Source organism: Notothenia rossii, assembly GCF_949606895.1.
Source record: "Notothenia rossii genome assembly, chromosome: 6".
In the NCBI taxonomy this organism is placed as follows: domain Eukaryota; kingdom Metazoa; phylum Chordata; class Actinopteri; order Perciformes; family Nototheniidae; genus Notothenia; species Notothenia rossii.
In genome coordinates this window covers 66671042-66688433 of record NC_136909.1, presented here as the reverse complement: position 1 = coordinate 66688433, position 17392 = coordinate 66671042, and the positions used below count along the sequence as shown (strand labels likewise).

Genomic DNA, 17392 nt, shown 5'->3' with positions numbered 1-17392 from the left:
TGATGACATTTCATAACGGGATAAAATCAAAGTGAATGGCCTGCTGCTGCTGAATGCATGGGGCAACCCAGATAGCAAAAGATGTTAAATCAATGTTGAATTATGGTCAAAAATGTTGATTTTTGGTTAAGGTCGAAGATTGACGGTGGATCAACCTTAAATGTTGAAAAGATGTAATTGAATCAACGTTGTACTGTGGTCGAATTTAATGATTGAAATGCCAACATTGAATCAATGTTGAATCTATGCTGTTTGCCTTTTCTTTTTTTCTTGATGGGGGAGGGAGGGGGGTACTCTGTAGGGGAGGGGGGGTGCAGTCTGTGTGTAGTGGTGGGGGGGGGGGGAATATCCCACATAAATCCGAGTGTTGAGGCCAAAATTGACCACCCAAAAAACAGTTGGGAGCATGTTTCAGGCAATTTGGATTCGATTGGTAGTACTTTGTAGTGGCACTATTGTGGGTCCCTAACATTAAAAACTAACGACAGGGAGGAAAAACACAGAGAGGGACCAGACAATACACAAGGAGGAAAACATGACAGGGAGAACTGTAAACTGTGTTCGTTATTCTTCCGTCCAGGAGAGAAGCTTTAAAAGGAGACTAAATGGAGTCTCTGTGAAAGTTCAATTGGGTACTTTAATTAAAAAAGGCGGGGGTTGGTCACAAGCATGATATTGTTCAGTCAGACAAACAGCTGTGATCCGCTCCTCGTTAGGGAAGAGAAGAGGTGGATCTCTCCTCCGGTGCTGTTATATATCCTCTGCCGGCTCGCCTCGTCTCCAATGTCTGTTGTTGCATTTAAACAGAGGATTGGTTCTTTTCACATTCAATATATGCTTAACACGCCTTTTCTCCTCATATTCTCTTTCATCACTTTTCATTTAACACATTCTAAACGCTGTAATCAATACTCTAAAAAATACTTCTCGGCTCGTTTGGTTTCCGGTCATTCCGGATGTTGTCACATGCTACTCTCGTCTGTAAACAATAATGTATTCAAATAAACTGTACCTTCATTTCATATTCAGCATATCTCGACATCTATAGTTGTAGTGTTAAATCAGTAGGCTTCGGTTTGCACCACTCCATATCATTTCGCTACTAAATTCACCTCTTTAGGAAATCGTATATTAGCCACATGCTAAATGCTAACCGTAGATGAAGGATTTTCAGAATAAAAGCTTAACTGCTTGTGCACAAGAATTTCTGTTTTTTCAGTATAAAAGAGCATTAAAACTGACGGCATGTTTAAACTACATTTCCCCATTAAAACATTGATTTTAATTTCTAACAGAACCGAACAGCAAAATACACCCAAACCTAGGCATACAAAACTAAAAACGTGACATTCGGATCGGATCTCCGCAAATCTCCTCCGAATCTCGCATGTCATGGAGAGAGTGTTAGCCTTGGAAAATAACTAATGAAGTGGGTTTATCACATTCTCTAGCTGTATGGGGGAGACCGGTGAGTCATGTTCCTATATATATATATATATATATATATATATATATATATATATATATATATATATATATATATATATATACACGTCATAAAAATGCCTGGGAATAACTTGTGGAATGATGTGCATCTAGAAACATATGTTTGAAATGTTACCTGCTATGACTGCATCAGTTATTAATATTCCTAGTATTTACAACATATACAATATCTCTGTCACCCCTCTTTTTTTAAGAAATGGTACCTTCCAATGGGAACTGCGAAAAGGGTCCGTTAAGGGCGTGTGTTAGGTCAGGCCTAGATTCAGGGTTGCTGGCTAGCTTTCCTTCAGGCAGAAAACTGAACCTCCATAATTTCACATTTAACTACGCCATGCATGAAAATGGAAGATATATCACATATCCGGGCATGGATGCTATAGCAACTGCAGCATTAAAAGGCAATGTAATTGTGTATTTTATGCTGCACCTCTCCAGCAAGCTTTACATTATTTGAATCGGTTGGACAACAAGTTAGCATGCAAAGTAAGCTAGCCAGCTGGCTACATATCTAGTGTTAACTTAGCTAATATCTACTGTAAGCTGTTAATAACTGCACAAATGACAAATCGTGGTTAACATTTTAATTTATACTGTATTATTGCCAGAAATAATGTCAAGAAGCAAATGAGCCTTTCGCAACTGACAGTAAAGTATTTAGCATAGCCATCTTTGGCGCCCTTTTTTGTTGTAGACAGCATTTCACAATGCGTTGTTGTATGATAGTGCGGGCTATTGTAACAGCAATTTTTTAAAATTTAAATTATGAGTAAGTGCAATACATGTTTTAATGTTAAATAAAATCTTGTGAAGCCAGCCAGAAATGTACATTCCTCTTTCATTTTATGTATTTAAGTAAATATGTTATTGGTTGCTTTTTACCTTATTATTAACTGTGGTTAAATCTGTTTTCAGCTGCTAATATAAGCAGAGACATGCTGCCCAGCCTATCTAAGGAGGACTTGCGTGATCTCCTTCCCGGGCCTGAGCACTTCTTCAGAAGAAGAAGAACCATTTGGAGACTCACTCATGATGATAATGAGTTAATTCCAGATTCTAACATTTGAGGGACTTTAAACCTGTTACCAAGTAAGCCTTTCCTAGTCATCATGCAGCTATTTGAAGAAGTGGAGTTTTTTGGTTGTGTTGATTATTTTTTTTGTCACAGTGTAGTGCTCTTTTCATTGTAAATACCATTATTTATATATATGTATATATATATGCATCTTTTATACAGGGCCAGGAGAGGGACCTGTGTAGACCGAGTACCTCTCATGGGACTTGTGATTTCAGCCCTATTCCCACCCTCCAACCTTCCTTGTTTCCCTCCTGCCGACCCCTCTCCATCCCCTGTCTTTTCTCCACCCTCCTTCCCCTCTCAAAGCCCACAACCCCAACATGGTGCCAGCAGAACCGTACAGCTTCCTAGTCCACTGTATGTCTTATACACAGACGCAGAATTAGAGCAATCACAAAGCACCTTTTCTGAAAAGCAGCGTGCTGGAGAAGAAGGAGACTACGTCCTTTCCAAAGATCTTCGCTGTCGATTGATCAGGAATACAGTCACAAGCATGATTTCCATTAAAAGAGCAGCTGGGGATGACTTTAACTATCCATGCAGCCGTGAACTCACTGTAATGGCGAAGCGTCTAATTGAGTACTACCCAATGCTTCGGGACAGATCTCAAACCAGTAGAGCTGAGTGGGTATGTCGCGATTCAAGTTTTCAACTCATGGTTCAGACAAAGCACTGCAATAATTTGCCTATCAAACTGGGAGTCATGTGTTTTATCCAGTTCAATAAGAGCTCTGTGCAACTGCTTGTGTGGTGTATTTTGTTTGATACAAGTTTGTTTAATGTTATAACACAACCTGTTGTGTGTGTGTGTCTTGTAAGGAAACTGTGAAAAAGCAGCTTTTGAAAAGGATCCAGAATGTGACAACCCCCAAAAAGAAGCAGGGTTCAACTCCTTCAAGAAAGAGGCTTAGGAGTTTAAGCTTTCAGAGCAGCCATGAGACGTCCACTTATGAGACTGATGAATCCACCCAGGGCTCGACATTAAGGACTGCCCGATGGCCCGGGGCCATCTAGTATTTAGCTCGGGCCATGAAGCCTCACCTGCTGGTTGCCCGATCGGGCAATCTATTATACCAGTATCATGCAGCTCGCGGATCCAGTAATGAGTGACCCGACAGTAAAACTAAACATATCTATAACTAGTTTAGGTAGTTTGAGAGGTAATTAAAATAGCTACGTGTGATATTCTAACCTGAAGTGTGAGTTTTGTCCGCTCACCGCTGCATGTGATCATGCAGAGCTGCGTGTCGACTCGTCAGCAGCAGCTGATCTCTCTCTCCCGTCAGATTAGACTTCACTCGAGTTTATGTCCATATCGATCAGATCCAGCTAGTTTTAGCTAATGATATGACTACCTGCTTATTAAAAGACACCGTGACCTAAACAATAAGTGTCGCTATGCAACTGGGTGAGGCCACAAAGTATAGCGCAGCATTATGCATTTGTTTACATGCCCACCGGAACCCCGAGCCATTAGCAACAGATCAACGCACAATCAACCCATACAGCACATCTCTTTCTCCACATTAAGTGTTACACATTAGAATTGACTACTCTTGTCTGTCACATACTCTTGTTGTCTGTCACATAAGTGGCGCAATTGAATTGCTAAAGGGAAATTATTCTGACCGGACATTTTGACAGAAGAGATTTAGATTTGCTTGCTAACGGGAACTCTGACGTCGCCATTGTGTGTGCTTCGCGGAAGCACTCGGCTGCTCGGGTCTGCTCGGTCAGCTTCTGGATGAGGAGGCATTCCTTCGACCAATTTACAGTAGATAACATTACAAACATTTTTAACAGGGGCCATAATAGCGTAAATAATGTTTGTTTTGGCAGTTATAACTGCATGTAATGTTTTCTACTTTTTTACATCTGGGAAGGCATTTGCCTTCATCAGATGGAAAGCGTCTTGACCAACAACTTAAGTATTTATTATAGCTATGCAGGGCATGCAAGCGATTAAACACAAACAAGTGAAATGAAGAATACAATTGAAATTGTAATATTGTAGTGGTTCATCTTATAATTCATTCTAGAGATTGCACCAGACAGCATCTAAGACCTGCACAAATCTAAATGTTCTAGGGCCGTGGTAACCAACCTTTTCAAGCCCAAGATCACTTTTTATTCCAAAATTTCAACCGAGATCTACCAATCTGATATCTTCCAAAAAAAACACTTGGGGGTAAGACTATTCATCGTCATATTTATTTTTGCAATCAATTTATGTTACAACAGGCTCAATGTACGTGTAAAGATGCACACAAAGAAAGACAGAGTTATGCACAGTTATCGGTGCAATGTACAATATTCATATTTACGGTAGGCATATCTGTTCAATACAAACTATTAATATTTACAGTATCTGTTGAATACACTATATTTAGTTTCTCAGTTCAATTAGTAATATTCACATGTACAGATATTAGCCTACAGTTCAATGTAATCCATATTAAGTTTCTCTGTTCAATGCACAATATATTTTCAATGCTCAAGTTGCTCTATCAGCCTGCCTTTAATGAGACTGCTGTGACTGCACATTATCTGTAAGCCTTTTGAAATCTGGCTGATAGTTATTGATTGCCAGCCGGAGGCAGTCAGTAAGATGTGCGTCAGTCATACAAGTTCTATACTTGGATTTAATTATTTTCATTTGTGAAAAGGCCGTTTCACATAAGTATGTGGAGCCAAAGTAGGCCTTCAGTTTAAGCGCACATGACACAATCAGTGGATACCTCTCTCTACTCACGAGTGACCAAAAGTCCTGATCTCTTGCTCTTGCCTTCAATTCAATGTTGCTTTGCATTCCAATGATCTCCATGTCAACACCCATAGGTAATGTAAACACCTCCTGCATTTTAGCTGACAGTTATTCAATGTCAACGCTGAGGAAAGGGTTTGATACAAAACCAACTACTTGCCCCATGTCTTGTAGCTCAACAAATCGAGCACTAAATTCTGATGTCAGTTTGTTCAAATGGGCGCAGAATTGTTCAGGATGGAAAGCCATTTTGTCTGTGAGGTTTTGTGACACCTTTTCAAGATTTGGGAAGTGTGTCAGCCTCGTATGTCTTAACTGAGTGGTCCACAAACTGAGCTTCACTTTGAATGCCTCCACTGCGCTAATCATGTGACCAAGCTCTCGGTCTTTCCCTTGCAATTCTCGGTTAAGGTCATTGAGTTTTGCAGTCAGATCGGTAAGGAACCCCAAGTCCAATAACCAAGTATCATCGGACAGCTGCTCATACTCCTCGTCCCTCGACTTCAGAAAACTGATGATCTCTGGCAGCAAATCCAGAAAACGCTGGAGGACCTTGCCCCGACTGAGCCACCTTACATCTGCGTGAAGGATCAAATCTCCATACACAGAGTCGAGCTCATCCAATAAAGACTTAAATAGCCGGTGCTGGAGTGCTTTTGCACGAATAGAGTTGACAATCTTAACAACAACATTCATTACATGTGACATGTCAATTGCTTTAGCTGCCAATGCCTGTTGATGTATCACACAGTGATAGTTTACAAATGGTGGAAAGTCTGGGTCTTTTCTGCACAGCGCAACAAATCCTGAACGAACACCGAGCATCGCTGGTGCCCCGTCGGTTGTGAAGGACACTATTTTATGAATGGGAATCTTGTACTCACGAACATAGTCCTTGAATGCCTTGTACACATCCTCACCCCTGGTTCTTTCTTTCAATGGGATAAGGGCAAGAAAGGCCTCCTTGACAGCAAAATCCGTGAAAACCATTCGGACAAACACACCTAGCTGGGCTGTGTCTGTGGCATCGGTAGACTCGTCAAATTGAACTGAAAAGTATTCCGAGAGAGACAAGTCTTTTAATACTTGCTGGGATACATCTTCGGACAATGACTCGACTCTTCTGGCTACAGTAGGTGCACCAAGTGGAACACTTTTTATCCTTTTTTTTATGTCCTCTTTGTTTTTGAAATCCGCAAATAAGACGTCAGCTGTGGCGCTCATTGCTTCTTTAATCATCTCACCATCCGTAAATGGTTTTTTGTGCTGAGCCAAAATATGGCTAATCCGGAAGGACGTTTCTGTAGCTGCATTGCTCTTTGCTGTAGGCGCGATGAAAAGTGACTGCTGTGCTTTTAGTCCTCTTTTCAGTTCATCAATTCTTTTGGTTCTTAATGCGCTGTTGAGTGGATATGAGTCTTTGAATTTACCATGGGTGCTCGCATGATGGCGCTCCAGGTTGCCCCGTTTCGCCAAGGCTACCGCCTGTTGGCATATGAGGCATATAGTCTTCTCTTTCGCTGATGTGAAAAGAAATTCATGCTCCCTTTCCGGGTGAAAATAATACGTTTTTGATTTCTTTTTCGCCGGACCCTCAGCCATATCGATGTTGGTTAAATATTAGCAGAACTTGGTACAGTTTAAGTTACTCCTCAAGATGACCGTTAAGATACGATTGTTAACCCCGCCCACAATTGCATGCAGCAATTCATAGACGTCAACATATCTAATAACCAATTGGAGTTTGTAAAATGACCTGTGCGTGATTCAAATCAACAAACCAGAGCATGGTCTAAAAAGATTGTTTAAACAACCAACCAACCAGAGCATGAACATTTTCTTTTTTTTTTGGAAAATATATATATTTTTTTAAATGCTAGGGATCGACAGTGAAGGCTTTGAAGATCGACCAGTCGATCGCGATCGACCTGTTGGTTACCCCTGTTCTAGGGGGAGGCCCCCCAAACCCTTCGTGCGTCATTTCGTCCGCGCGCATTTTTCAGGGCAATCTCTATTGGGCTCAGGGCCATCTGTAAATTAGCTTAGAAGGCGCACAGGGCCATCTCCCAAAATCCTTAATGTCATGCACTGCCACCGCATCAACCTTGATCTTGGAGAGATCACCACCATCTCGATGCAGCGCCCAGGAGGCTGAACAGTTATGTGGTAAGTACAGAAATTGAAATAGTAGATAGTTCAATCTCTTCAAGAAAATGTAACAATATCAATAAGCTATTTTAGAACCCTTTTTTATTCAGGAGTACTCATCTATGTTCGCCCTGTGTCAGTCACTATGGCTGTGTGTTAATGTCTCATTTAAATTTTAACATCAGAAATGAAAATAGTGGGGTTTATGTTTTCTAGCATCAGAAACTGAGAGCCCACAGACCCAGATGTATAAAACCAAGGCCAGACCAAACAAGATGGATGTTGCTCAGCTCCTGGACCTCGAAATCCAAGAGAGAAGGGCCTTCATTGACTGATGTTACAAAGGAGCAGGACAGGCCTTCCAACATTCTTAAAGCTTATCCTTGCTTTGGAGAACTGGATCATGTAAGCAAATGTTTTAGTTTTATGTACAACTATGCTTCCTAATTCGGTTAACGTTAGATCAAATTTGAAATGAGAAATGGTATGACAATTAAATCAGATCTGTCTCATTCATAAATAAATGACTCAAATATGCTGAATACACATATTTATTCTGCATAGATATATAAAAACCCTCCACTTATTTAAAAAGAACAAATTTCACAAATGTGCTTCTGATACACACAACATTATTTTGTTAGTAGTATTGGTCCACAATACGTATTTTATTTTATTTGTGTGCATCAGACATACGTATTTCTATGTGCACTGTAATATTTTTGTTAAGTGACCATTTCAATCACATTATACACATATGAATCTTTTTTTGGAAATTCAATTATGAGACGAATTACTAACCCTTGGAGTGTAGATTTGAAAGTTTGTCCTTTATATTTTCTCTCTCGTTGTCTTAGCTAATGGATGAACTACGGCGGGTCCTCAATCAAGGCAACTCCCACTTCTTAATAGAACTTAAGACCCGGTGGGGGACCTTTTGTGAGAGGGCACAGTTTTATGGAGTTTTCAAAAAGCTCATGAGGCCTCCGCAGCTTGACAAAGGTGATTATTATCTCTGACCATGTCTGTTTATTAACTGACTGCAGGAAACGGAATGAAACTTTTTTTTTTCAACAGTAAAGCACTCAATTGCCATGATGAAGGCTTTACCAGAGATGTTCCCATCACCTATGGCCCCACCCAAGAAGTTAAGGCAAGCAAGTGAGGCTGTGCTCCACGTCCTTGAGGTAAGAACATTTATAAGAATTTTCTCATGTCGACACAAAGAGTGAAATGTTGTGATCATATTTGTTTGGCTTTTTGTGATGATTTCTTTTGTCTGTTTTTGTGTCAGTCTGCAGAAGACCCCAACGCCTTTCTTCAGACACGACCACTCTCCAGCCCTGTTGTCATCATCTGCGAAAACCAACTGTATACTGGCCATTGGAACCATGCCCATGTTCACCTTCCCAAAAGAGGACATTCATGAAAGCGTGATGTATCTCATGGCATGTTATTACACCTTACACCTCACCTATCCTAAGTGCATTGCAACACTTCTGTCTGTGGTGCAGACTTAAGTCCTCTTGGAGGCCATTCACGACTGTGACATGACTACTTCATACAAAAAGGCTATGGCCGACTGGAACAAGTTCCAGTGATTAGTGATTAGGGCACTTATATATGAGGGGCCGCTAGGGACATTATTCAGAAATACCGTTCAAATACACATGTGAAACACTCACACAAAAAAACCAAAATAATTTAAAAACATGTAAAAATCTCTCATATACACATATGAAACGCTCGCACACACATGAAATCCAAAGTCATTCACATATACATGTCAAACGCACTCATATACACATGTGATACGCACTCACACACACACCTGAAACGCTCTCACACACACCTGAAACGCTCTCACACACACATATAAAACACACAATCCCATATCTGTGGGAGAGCGTTTCAGGTGTGTGTGAGTGCGTATCACATGTGTATATGAGTGCGTTTGACATGTACTGTATATGTGAATAACTTTGGATTTCATGTGTGTGTGAGAGCGTTTCATATGTGTATATGAGAGATTTTTACATATGTTTGTAAATAATGTTGGTTTTAGTTGTGTGTGTGAGAGTGTTTCACATGTGTATGTGAACGGTATTTCTGAATAATGTCCATAGCGGCCCCTCATACTTGTAGTCCTATTCAAAATTGTTTGCTGAGTCAAAAGTGTCATGAGAATTTCACTTGCGTTGCATTTTACAGTGAAATAATGTTCCCTTTTTCTCTAAAGACATATCTGATGACTGACCTTTACTACGCTGTTTGAAAACAATAAAAACATTAAAAGAAATCATTTTAGACTCATATTTTTCTTTATTAAAGCAGTCAAAGTTTATATTGATAGGATTAAAGATTTTTGAAGGTTTTGTCTTTACGTTTCTTGGTATTTAACCTTATTTTAAGAATACTTTAATAGCACCAAATGCTGAATTTAAGTAGATTTTTCTACATATTAAGAAAATAATTCTTAAATCTTATCTTTATCTAGACAAATGTACCTGTTTAAAGTGAAGCAGCACTGGATTTAAGATATGTTGCCTTACATAAAATTGAATTTTGGGACAAAAGCAGTAGAATATGCTGAATTCAAGCACATTTTCCTTATAAGATTATAATTCTTAAAGATATTCCTTGCTTCAATTCAAATTTACTTAATTTTGGTTTAAAAACACTTGTTTTAAGATATCTGTAGATCTTTTTAGGCTAGATTTATCTACTTGTTTTAAGAAGGTCTTGGCAATTGAATGTTTCTTGTTCTGTTGGCAGATAATTTTTCTTATTTTAAGTAATATATTACTCATTTTACTACCGGTATTTATTTTTCTTGTTTTTTGAGGCTTAGTTTTTGCAGTGTGTGTTTACAAGTTTGGACCACTTCATTCAGTACAGTATTGATGTTGCACTTGTTAAACGTCTGTTAAGATGTAGACCGCAGAAAACTCATTGGTGAAAAACATTCACTTTTTTAATGTGTTACAGTATGCTTAGAAAAGTTGAATATTTTAATGTAAGTTTTACATTTAGATTCCCATTTAGATGATGGTTGAATCAATATTGATTCCTAACACTGATTCAATATAAAATCAACTAAAATGTATATGTAGATTCCAATTTGGATGATGGTTGAATCAATATTGATTCCTAACACTGATTCAATATAAAATCAACTACAATTTACATGTAGATTCCCATTTGGATGATGGTTGAATCAATGTTGATTCCTAACATTGATTCAATGTAAAATCAACCAAAAATGTGCATGTAGATTCCTATTTAGATCATGGTTGAATCAACATTGATATAGTGTCAGTTATGGTTGAAAGTCCAACGTTTATTCAACATTAAATTAATTAGCGCTTTCTGTTTAATTTCAATTTCCGGGTTTCAACATGGATTCAATATTTCTGCCTAACCATATTTCAACATTGATTCACTCATATTTTGCTATCTGGGAAGTGACTGGAAAAAGTTTTAAAAGTTATTACATCGTTTCAGATAATAAATAATAATGATAATTCATTCTATTTAGGGGTGCCTTTCAAAGCACCCAAGGACACCTTAAAATTCATAACATATTCTAAGGAAAGGTTTTAAGACGGTACAAAGAATGCAGTCCGGGTGATGTTTTTTTATGCAGGGTGCATATGAGAGAGCTGCCAGAATGACACCAAAATGTTGTGTTTGAGTTCTTGATAAGCCATTAAAACAGTAAAATAAGTGTCTCCTGTTCACCAAAACATACCCATCTGTTATGGAAAAATAAAGTATTCTAAAAGTAATCTGAATATGTTACTTTTTTAAGACACGTAACTGTAACTGTATTCTGATTACTTTCAGAGCATGTATTCAGTCAACAACTTAAATTCTGGGCTATATAAAAATCGCTGGCCCGCGATAGTGTCTATTGGATACATTTTGGCCCTTGGACAAATGTAGTTGCTGATCCCTGCCATATAGCAACATGTGGATATACACATAGCGACACAACCTGATCTCACCAGAATGCGCGACTCCTCCACGACTCCTTAACACCGCTATGCGTGGTGGAGTCACGGAATCTTTTATATTTGCGTGTCGGCCCTGGTGAGATCAGGTTGGTTTTTGTGAAGTTTGCCCATGTGCAATACATCCACATATGAGTACCTCATTTATAATCTGTGCCGGTTTGAACTATGAGCATGTTTGATTTCCATGGTCGAAAATAATTGATAATTGTGTTGACAATTATCAATGAGATACTGCTGTGAAAGGGGTCAAAGTCAAATATGAGTTTGTGACAAAGAGCAACATTCTCATAGAAAAGGAAAATAACTATCACTTTAACCCATATTGACTCCCTTAAAAAGGATATTGGACAACAAAGGACAGAGTGAGCGGCTTTAGCTTGAACTGCGGTCTTCAGACTCTGGCCTGCTTACCCCCCCCCCCCGCACCAAACTGCGAACCTTCGGGGACAGAGCCTTCAGCGTGGCAGCCCCCACCCTCTGGAAAGCTCTCCCTGCGGAGATCCGCAACATCCCCCACGCTTGACGCCTTCAAAAGGGCCCTCAAGACCCATCTGTTCACCAAGGCCTTTGGCCCCTAGTCTATTTGTTGTTTTTGTCTGTCTGACTGGTCTGATTGCCTTTTGTTTTGTTATGTTTGTTTTGCCCTGTTCTTCCTTGTAAAGCGACCTTGGGTCCCATGAAAGGCGCTATATAAATCTAAGCTATTATTATTATTAAAAAGTGACACATTTCTCCTGACTCCTCCTCCTGCTTCCCCTGTCTGTCTATTCCCCCGACCAAAATGTTTTTACTCCATGGTCTTTTCTTTGCAGGAGTTTTGAATAAAACATCAGCTGCGATGCTGATGTATTTTCTATACTGCTTGCTGTATAGCACTGGTATACATTGATCTGGTGTGCACCGCCATCTGTCAGAACTTGAATATAGAGACACAATCACAACCTATATCAGCCTTAGTACATGGATTCTTTGTCCACTATAAACTGAATGTGCAGTCTTAAACTGTAGGTGGGGTATTAAAAATTGATTTTGCATAACCTTTTAAAGAACGGTGATTCAATGAAAACACATTGAGACAGGTTGTGGGCTGAAACTGTCAGTAGGATTTAACCAAACAAGTAGGATTTCCCCTGAATGCTGTTTTGCACCCATTACTATGCCTTAAAATATGGCAAAAAACATTTTTATATGAAGATTTTTATTGTGCACATGTCGTCATTCAAGAAAGTTTGCAATATTAAATAGCTGTCACGGTGAGATGAATTAATTAAACATTTAGCCAGGCGTGAATAGTGCTGGTAAAATGTGCATGCTCACCAGGGCTGATAAGCCAAAGAAAATAAAACATTTTCCCCCATGCTGCCCGAACTGTATACATCAGCAAATATGTGTTTGTCTTGCATCTCAGCAGAGTGCTTATTAAAGTTAACTTTTGGAACTTAAACGTCTCACAGCAGCTTGGTTTCACAAGCTCAACTGAGTCGACGTCTAACTGATGTCGATGGGAGAAGAAGCTCTGACCTTTTAGCAAACCAGTGGGTGGGGTAGAAGTCGTTAATTCAGAAAAGACATGGAGCTCTCTTCACTTCAGCTGGTAAAAAAGACAAAACATTATTGGCTGATAACATGGTGAACAAATATATAAAGGTTTGACCCATTCTGGCAGCAGAGCGAGCGATTGAAATGTTGTCAGTTGGTCCAACATTTTGTCCCAAATACCTCATCCGATTTGATGCTATGAAGTGTTGTACAGACATTCATGTTCCCCAGAGGATTTATTGCACATATGTTGTGTTCCCTTGACTCGTCCTCTAGGGCCACCAGTATTTTTTTCATCTACCCCAAGAAGTACAGTATCTCAACATATGCCAGACAAATAGATAGAACAAATATGTATATATACAGTATTTAGAGACATCCAAGGTTCCCAGAGGATACATACACGTACTTTTGACTTTTCCTTTAGCGGCACCATGAGATTAAAATGTATGTTTTTGTGTGAAACGTCTTAAAAGCTGTTGGATAAGTTGTTAAAATGCCTTTAACAGGATGCATTGCAAACACTGTGGTGATCCTCTGACTTAGACTATGTCTCACTCCATCACCAGTTCTGAATTTCAAGGTGTTTAGTACTTACTGCAAACATTTGCCTTGGTTTTGCTTTGTGTTTATTGCCAAAATGCAAATGACGGCTTACTAAACCAACATTGTAAAAACATATTTTAAGTGTGTAACATCACCATGTTACACTTAGTAGTCCAATATATACTTGTGTTTTTATTGGGTGTAAAAAGTAAGTAAAATAAAAATGCAATATGAGGCATCCGGTAACAAGCAGCTCAAATTGAATGACATTTCTATTTTGAATGTTGCTCTGCATTGCTGCTAAAAATAAACTCATGTGTTTATTTCATAACTTGGAAAAGCATTAGCATATGAATATGGCGAAGTCATTGCTTTGAGTAATAATGCCAGAACTTGGTGTTTTTGCCATAAAGCCGCTAGCCCTCAGTGGAAACAAATGTTAATCCTGCTATGTTGACGCTGGAGAGAATAATGTAACACTGAAACTCTCTGTCTCTCTCTGCCAGAACGAGTGATGCTATTCTGCTTTTGATGTATCTCCACTGGAAGCTCACTAATGGCCCCCCTTAATGCGTTTCCTCATAATAGTGACGTCTGTTTCCATACATAGAGGAACAAGGTGGACCTAGAATACTGTGCGGCTGCATCTCTTCTAATGAGCAGCAATTTTGCCATTGCACCAACTAGAGCAGAACACAGAAAATGAACAGAAAACATTTTGCTTGCTGCCGTTGCCAGGTTAAATGGATTTTCAGGGCTGATATTGGGCACAGAGGGAGCTGAAAGAACAAGGCCAGTGTTTGTTTGTGAATTTGTGTAAGAGGATGCATGCACAGGTGAATGGGGATGCTAATTAAGGGTTGTTTCTTTGCCAATTTACAATACACTCTGAGCCTTCCAATCAGCTACTTACAACTTTTGCACTCCAATCAGACAGGCATTTCAGAGCAGTGGGGAGAAATGTTTGTAGCACTCTACAAGGCTTTACGATAATTAACACTACAAGGTTAAAGTAAGCAGAAATATCCTACTCCAAATTATTTGTGCATATTTAATTTAAAGAACAAACACAACAGTGAATGATTGTAGATCATCCAACCGTGCTAAGTGTGTCTATTTGTTTTGCATAATCAGTGTTTGCAGGAATGTTTCACTCAATAGTTAGGTAAACAAAGCTTCTTCAGCAGAAAAGACAGAATGTGAGTGTCTTCAGGTACTATTCATGTCATATAACATGGAATTCCAGGATATGCTGCTGTGCTACCAGCTGCAGCTAAATGATTACTGGCGTCATCTTCAAGATAAAGAGAGCTCGAGGGGAGAAGGAGGAGGGGAACACACAGAGGTTTATTCAACATATCAGCATTCAGGTAATCCGACTGGCAGTGGAATAAGAAGATTAGCAACACACACCGTTGAATGTGAACACAGGAGGAATATTGCTGAGATTTCTGTGCTGACTTTGAACTGACTGTGCACTGGAATCCAGATCAGGGATTTAACTTTGCTGGGTGGAATTGTGTCAGCCCGAGATAATTCTTCCTTGTTCACCTTGAGATTTTTCAGCGTGTCATTAAGGTGTATTTGAAACACGAGTATGAATAATATACTTGTGCTTCAGAAAAATGCCAGTTGCTGTGTTTTAAGTTTACTGGTGCTTGAAGGTGTTTATATCTATGCAGCCATAAAGTCAGGAATGTGATTAGTGGTAATGAAACTGGGGAGTTGGAACACCTTTAGTGGATCTTTAATTAGACAATACATGCAGATGGAGTATTCATACAACGATGACAGACAAAACAACATGAGGCAAACCTTAATTTGATAAGCAAGCTAGCAAAATTATCTTTGGACCTTTGAGGATTCATGCATGTTTAAGGCGTTACAAGGAACATGTTTTTCATTTAGATTAAGAGAGGAGTTGTACCACTTGCCAGATAACATGGTACAAAGATTTGCAGGTCATCATCTTTAAATCACTGTTATGATGTATGCATATTTAATGAAGACTTCAGGTACGTCTTGTTCTTTATTTGATAGTGAACATTCAGCCAGCATCCCATCGACCAGCCTGAAGGTATCATCATTCACTCGTTCTTCACAAAGCCTTTAAGATGGATGAGTGGAATGCCGGCCTAAATGGAATAGACCGGGTAAACAAACTGTGGGATATTTTCATTTAGGGACTGGAAGAAACCTGCCGCCCCAACTCAGATGTTCAATCTGACCATTGATTGACAGTTTTAGATTTAACCTGCTCCCTATCTGGGGATAAGATAATGTTTGATTAATGTTGACATGTTTCTAATATTGATTGAGTTATAACAGGTAACACAGATGCAGAATCAGTGGCCAAGGGGCTACTGAGAGAGAGGTAATTCCAGAATGAGAATGAGAAGGTGAACTGTGATAATGAAAACAATTTTGTAATATTTCAACAGGTATTAAAGTAACTGAGGTTTGAAATGTAGAAAGAACATATTACAGCTAAGTTAAAACATAGTAATGTAATGAGATAGAATTTAATTTAGACAACATCTTGTAACTAGCCTGGTAAAGAAGTAAAAGCCATAGACTGTTTAGATCATTATGGGGATGTACATTTAATTTAAAGTCATAATAGAAAGACATTTGAGGACAGTATGTTGGATTTCTGTATTCATTTTTCAGCTTGATAATATCCAAGCAGTGACAGGTAGAAGCAGTCTCGCCTGGAAATTATTCACTTTGTCAGTATCATGATTTTAGTTGTTTTTAATCCATAACATTAGTTTGTTCCATTACCAGAAACATTAGCAGTTCATATTATATTTAGATTTTAAATGGGATCTCAAGGATTTCATTTATAATAACACAGATGCTGGTCAGGAATTCAGAGCTATTGAGATATGTTATTTAGTTCACCTGAAGATGTTGGGGTTTATTTTGTTGACACAGGCCAAGTATTAGAATTCTGAAGCGGCCTACCAGCGGTGGGTCAAACACCTGAGGGCCAAGAAGCCCTGAGCGTAGACTTGAGGGGTGGGTATCAGATTTCTCCACACAGGTTGCTGACGCCAAAAGGGGGACCCGAGGAGCAGGAGGCCGACACAGCGGAGTTCGTCAGGCCTACGTGACTCAACCCCAGGTTCTCCGGCCTCTACAGAGTGACCCAGAGGACATCTCATGCCGTCCGCCGAGGAGCAAAGGGGGACATCTGGTACTACTGGAGCCAGTGTGCGGCGAGGAACACTCCGGCTAGGACCTTGGAGGACATCAGGATGGACCTGGCTATCGTCAACGCGGACATCCCTACAGCAGACGACTTGGAAGGAGGCGTCAGCGGGCTGGGGGACTTCTCGAGGCAGCAGAGGAGTCTACTTCTCTCTGATCAGATTCATCAGTTCCACCTTTGAAGGAAAGGCCGCATCTCCCCCTCCCTATCAGCTGCCCTTGTTGGCGTATTCCGCTGAGGGGGGGCCCTGATGATTCAACAACACGCAAGGATGCTGCCGTCTGGCACTCAGGCTCTCACTCTGATAGTTTCTTCATTGTCATTGGAGGTTGTTTTCTGTTCTCAAGGGTTTAATGAAGGGGGACAGACACCGTATTAAAGAAGGACAGTAGTTTTGTTTCAAATGTCTTATGTGTGTTGGTCTCGTTAATGCGAGACCAAAAAGGGGGAATTGAAGGATTATTTGAATTATTTGAAGGATTAAAGTAACGTGGTATGACAGGAAAGTTCAATCTGGTATATTCCTTTTAATGTCACCTTATATATATTCATGTGTGTTGAATTAGAAGGGACAAAGTATCTTT

The 17392-nt window shown here is 39.6% G+C and overlaps 1 protein-coding gene across 9 annotated transcripts; it reads left to right on the top strand.

The window, feature by feature from the left end:
* Positions 1 to 1682: 1682 nt before the first annotated feature.
* Positions 1683 to 9765, top strand: LOC307042599 (uncharacterized protein). 9 transcript variants are annotated; one of them, XR_013809190.1, is made up of 5 exons: positions 1683 to 1904; positions 2419 to 7898; positions 8351 to 8495; positions 8571 to 8680; positions 8788 to 9765. XR_013809190.1 is itself a non-coding variant. In XM_079686566.1 (5 exons), the coding sequence occupies exons 2-5, from the start codon at positions 7773 to 7775 to the stop codon at positions 9011 to 9013; spliced, it is 600 nt and encodes a 199-aa protein (XP_079542692.1). In that variant the 5' UTR covers positions 1688 to 2592; positions 7710 to 7772; the 3' UTR covers positions 9014 to 9765. The 9 variants fall into 9 exon arrangements, 4 of the variants coding, with proteins under 4 accessions (XP_079542692.1, XP_079542690.1, XP_079542691.1 ...); XR_013809191.1 differs by having other exon boundaries at positions 1683 to 1909; XR_013809192.1 differs by having other exon boundaries at positions 1683 to 1989.
* Positions 9766 to 17392: the final 7627 nt, after the last annotated feature.

Bases quoted from the DNA above. Each gene is read 5' to 3' on its own strand.
- LOC307042599 (XM_079686566.1), top strand. From the start codon at position 7,773: ATGTTGCTCAGCTCCTGGACCTCGAAATCCAAGAGAGAAGGGCCTTCA. The intron at 8,496-8,570 runs GTGATTATTATC...TTTTTTCAACAG, and splicing joins GCCTCCGCAGCTTGACAAAG to TAAAGCACTCAATTGCCATG. The intron at 8,681-8,794 runs GTAAGAACATTT...GTCAGTCTGCAG, and splicing joins CTGTGCTCCACGTCCTTGAG to AAGACCCCAACGCCTTTCTT.